The sequence below is a fragment of the Eucalyptus grandis genome, chromosome 9 (genome assembly GCF_016545825.1).
Source record: "Eucalyptus grandis isolate ANBG69807.140 chromosome 9, ASM1654582v1, whole genome shotgun sequence".
Classification (NCBI taxonomy): Eukaryota; Viridiplantae; Streptophyta; class Magnoliopsida; order Myrtales; family Myrtaceae; genus Eucalyptus; species Eucalyptus grandis.
The window spans coordinates 11,703,060-11,708,229 of NC_052620.1; the positions used below are offsets into that span (position 1 = coordinate 11,703,060).

The window sequence follows — 5,170 nt, forward strand, 5'->3', positions numbered from 1 at the left end:
CGGAAGCCAAATTCTTTCTAGGCGGTGGTTTGTTATGGTGGGGCCCAAGGTCAAAAGTTTGACCTTGGGCACGCACACACGTCTACGCCGAAGAGAGGAAATAAAGGTTGGCCCAGTCCAATACTCCTCTCCTTGGGCACACACCCACGCATACACACGAATTTCCTTTTTCAGGCGTGCGTGAAGCGGTTTAACAAAAGGAACCCTACGTCCGCCGAGCCAGAAGCCGCACGTCCAACGTTTCAGAAGCCGCAAGCCGTGAGAACCTTTGAAGAAATACACGAAGCCATACGTCCCGATTTTGGTGTACTTGAATCATGAGTTTAGTGTGACATCAAGATGTCACACTAATCTTGACATCTTAAACGTACAGTAATTTTGTGCCATGAGTTTATATCTAAATGAGTTGTTTATTTATAAACATTTTGGGTTTTTGGTTAAATTTAAGTGTGGAAAACACTTGAACATGTGAGTGATATAAACTCTGATTCTCTAATTATAGTAGATTATTTTCGCCGACTCTTCCCATAAACGTATGTACCGATACTCGAACCGAACCACATAAATTTCTAATTTCCTTATTTTTCTCATTTATTTCTTTGGTGGTTTCACATTGACGTAAATTGAAAGATTATACCGTTTTTGCGTATTATATCCCAACACTTACCACTTGCCACAGTTCCCAAGTATGATGATGTGGATGGGTTCATTCTGTATAACCTTACCTGGAAGTTCTCTCTACATGGCAAAGGAACATTCTTGCATGCTTGATGTAAGAGTGTCTCATATTGACTAGAAGACATATATGTTCGACTCATCTATTTCTTATACCCTCCAAATCTAGACTCGGTTTTTTGTTATCTCTTGCGATCCCGAAATTCTTGGCATACTCGGAATCTGGCCAACCATTTAAATCAGGATTTCTACAAGACATCTAAAGCATGGAAGAGATCAAACTTGTCCTTATCTGATCACCCTCTTCTTTATTCCCAAAACCCCTCCTTATAAATTTGTCATCGGTTTTAACCAAAACTTATGACAGACCTCAGCTTTCAAAAGTCAACAGCATTACATCCAAAGCTTTCTTATGCTTTACCTTCATCATTCCTGAATACATTATCGACAAAGACTAGATGCTATTTGAACGATAGAAGTCTCGTTCTAGCACTCTATGCAAATGAATGTAAAAACCCAAGACAATCTATCAATGAGACTAGCTTACCTTGCAAGCAGGATAAGACGGCATTAATGTTATAATTATTATAAGATATTCTCTCTGGTACCAAAACTTTTAAAATTATTATTTAAGTGTCATAGCGATAAATTAAGTAACTCTAGCGATGAAAAATTTGACATGACTTATCAAAATATTTGAAAATAGCGCAGTGTGTAATTTATGTACCATAAAAACGTCACAGAATCCATCAATTTTCCAGTGGAAAACTTTGGAGTTAAATTGGTTCCCAAATGTTCCTTCCATTAATCCTCCCAGTTGATCAAAGAGAAGTAGTCCATTTTGACAAGTCCCCTAGCTCTGATCTTCAGTCTCAAAACAAAGCAAGGTCAGAGAAGACACAAAGGCAAAGTTACGAGAGGTGAAGAAAGTTTTACTATCTTTTTTTTTTTTTTTTTTTGAAGAAAGCAAATAGATTTTTGTGATTTTAAATGAAATTATTCGAAGAGAATGTTTCATCCACGATTGTGTTTTTGAGACCTTCGAAACAAATAAAATTAATGGCATAGTTAGAATAGTTGTTATGTGATTTACGCTTTTGGCTCGCTTTGCCCTTTTGTCAATTTCTAATTTTTAAATTTTAGAGCAAACATTCTATTAGCAATTAATATAGTCCCAAAACTTTATAAACGACCTCGTTAGTACAAAAATATCTTGAAAGCTCCTATTTAAGTGACCCCGTTAAGTCATGTCAAATTTTCTGACAAATTAGAGTCATTGCAGTAATTTAAGTGATTGTTTTTCAAAAATCACAGCACATAAATATTCGTTTGTAAAGTTTATTATCAAAATGAGCATCATACGATAGTTGGGGCACTGATGTCGTGTTTTTCCCGCTGCAAATGGATGGACACATGAGTATATTTCAAGCTTTAGTGACCCCGAATTAGTTATTCAAATGACCTTTCCTTGCGCAAAAAGTACTGAACTTTCCAAATTGGATGTCCTGTAGCCAATTCTGATGGGAGATCCATCTTGTGCAATTGGTCATGCATGACGTCTCTGCAGAACTCGACAAGTAAGTAGATAACTATCTTTTTCGTTGATTTGACCTAAAACGTGCATGCTTGACGTAAGGGATGATGTAACCTTAACTACAAGGTATACATATTCCACTCATCTTGCTTAATCACTCCAAATCTAGATTGGGTTTTCTTGTCCTCTTTCGGAATCACAAAGTTCCTGACAAACACGATCAGAAATTATATTAAACATCTAAAGCATGGAAGAAATCAAACTTGTCTCTCTTGCCGCCCCTCCAAACCCCTCCTTATAAATTTGTCCTCGGTTAGTAAGTCTAAAAACAAACCTCAGCTTTCAAAAGTCAACAGCATCGCAACCCGAACCATTCTTTTGCTTCACCACCATCATTCCCGAATACGTTCCTGTAGCAGAAACTCTCCTGAGAGGCCAAATGGGTAGTGAAAGCCATCAGCTTCACATGTTCTTCTTCCCTTTCATGGCTCCAGGCCACATGATCCCAATGATCGACATGGCCAAACTATTCGCCATTAGAGGCTGCAAGTCCACTCTCATCGCCACCCCCCATGACGAGCCCACCTTCTTGAAATCCATCGCGAAAGCCAAGGATTCGGGCTTCGACATCGATGTCGTCATAGTGACATTGCCCCTGAAAGAGGTCGGCTTGCCAGAAGACTCTGACAATCTGAACAAGGTCACTACGGTGGAAATGCGCAAGCAATTCATGAGAGCTATCATGATGCTGGACCAACAGCTCGAGCTGCTGATAGAAAAACTTGCCCCAGATTGTCTAGTCTCGGACATGTTCCTCCCATGGACAACCGAGATCGCAGCCAAGTGGGGAATCCCTAGGCTCGTTTTCCACGGACAAGTGCCTTCTCCATTTCTGGCACAGAATGTGTGAGGATCTATGAGCCTCATAAGAAGGTGTCACACGATTCGGAGCCCTTCATCATCCCCAACTTCCCCGGAGAAATCACAATGTCCAGGATGCAGTTGCCGGACTTCTATAGGGAAGAGACCGAGTTCACCAAGTTCTTCAACGAGGTAAAGGAATCGGAGAAGACGAGCTTCGGAGTTGTCATGAACAGCTTCTACGAGCTCGAGCCAGCTTACGCTGACCATTACAGGACATTCCTTGGGAGACGATCCTGGTTCGTTGGCCCGCTCTCATTGTGCAATAAGGAGAGGAGGACAAAGCACACAGGGGCAACCAAGCATCCATCGACCAGCACGAGTGCCTCAAGTGGCTCGACTCGAAGCAACCCAACTCAGTGATATATATTTGCTTCGGAAGCATGGCAAATTTCAATGCTGCTCAGCTCCACGAGATCGCAGTTGACTAGAAGCATCAAATCAACAATTCATTTGGGTGGTGAAGAAGGACCCGAATGTGGAAGAAGGCAAAGAAGAGTGGTTGCCTGATGGGTACGAATCAAGAATCCGAAACAAGGGCCTCATAATCAGGGGCTGGGCTCCTCAGGTGCTGATTCTCGATCATGAGGCGATTGGGGGTTTTGTGACACATTGCGGGTGGAACTCCACACTGGAGGCGATCACGGCCGGCGTGCCAATGGTGACTTGGCCGGTCGCGGCAGAGCAATTCTTCAACGAGAAGTTTGTGACCCAGGTGCTCAAGATAGGGGTCAACATAGGGGTGAAGCAGTGGGTGAGGTTGTTCGGCGACAGCGTGAAGAGCGAGAGAGTGAAGGAGGCAGTGAAGAGAGTCCTGGTGGGTGAGGAAGCAGAGGAAATGAGGAGGAGGGCGAAAGCACTTGCAGAGATGGCAAGAGAGGCTGTGGAAGAACGCGGCTCCTCTTGGTCTGATTTGGGAGCTCTGCTTCAAGAGCTGGGACAGCAGAGATTGGCTCTCAACAAGAAGATCTGATTCTTGACCTGAAGCAATCAATCTTGAATTTTTGGTTGCGTAGAAATCCTTAATTCTCAGCTTCTGTTGTGGTTTAACCGTAGAGAAAGTTACTGGATTTGCTGCTTCTTTCATTGAATTTATTTTAGGACTTGTGATCATTCAATATGTAGGATGTGACTTATTTTCTTTTGAGGTAAAAGGAAATGTATACATTGTCTTGAATTCTGTTGTGCCAATGAAATTAGAGTTAGTGCAAGGTCTTTGGTATGCTTTGTCTCAAACCGATCAAAAGTGGATAGTTGAATCTGACAACCCATCTTTAGTTCAGCAAGAACTTTGATGCTGAGCATCCCACGTGGGAGGAAAGAGAAATAGTCAAAGAGTGCAGCCGTTTGTTGACATTTTTGCCCAACTTTCGCTTAGTCCATTGGTATAGAACTCGGCATAATGTTGCGGATTGGGTCGTCAAAACTCCACTGTGCAGCACTCTTCCTTTAAATGGGTTCTCATTTCTCCGGCTCTCTTTTGTGCTTGTTATGCTCTGAAGCACATCTCATGTGGTCTACATTTTCTTTTTGAAATGAAATTCTTTCACCGACCAAACAAAAAAATTAAAGTTGGTCTCATAATTGCAATTCAATAGCAAGATGCCCTATTTATTTTCCCTTTTCTGAATTATTTATCCTCGAGACACAACAAAGTAGAGAGATTTTTGCAACTCCGTACTCCGTGGATGGGAAAATTATCTACAAATTTATATACCCATTACATTTTTACTAATTTAATCCTAAATATTTCAAATTTGTCAATTAGATCCTAAATCTTTTTACGTTTGCTAGTTGAGTTTATCCGACTAATTTTAACTAAAAATTGCTGCCGTGGAAGTTGACCATCCTACTTGGCATGTCCTGGCTGATGTGGATAATTTTAAATATTATTTTAATTATTTTTTGAATTTTTGTTAATTATTCATTTTATTTTCCTTTTTCTTTTTTTCCCTAACCTTAGGGCAGCAAGATTGTCAGCAGACCCTTTGCTAGCCACAAGCGAGGGCCTCTATGCCCTCACCAACTGCAAGGGCATCA

General features: G+C 41.2%; 1 protein-coding gene across 1 annotated transcript; it reads left to right on the forward strand.

Moving 5' to 3' along the window:
- The first annotated feature begins 2,382 nt into the window (after positions 1–2,382).
- LOC104418296 (scopoletin glucosyltransferase) lies at positions 2,383–4,341 on the forward strand. Its single transcript, XM_039301569.1, is given in 4 exon segments — positions 2,383–3,081; positions 3,084–3,401; positions 3,404–3,553; positions 3,556–4,341. Coding segments are annotated over 4 exon segments (1,449 nt in total). The 5' UTR covers positions 2,383–2,648; the 3' UTR covers positions 4,104–4,341.
- The last annotated feature ends 829 nt before the right edge of the window (positions 4,342–5,170 follow it).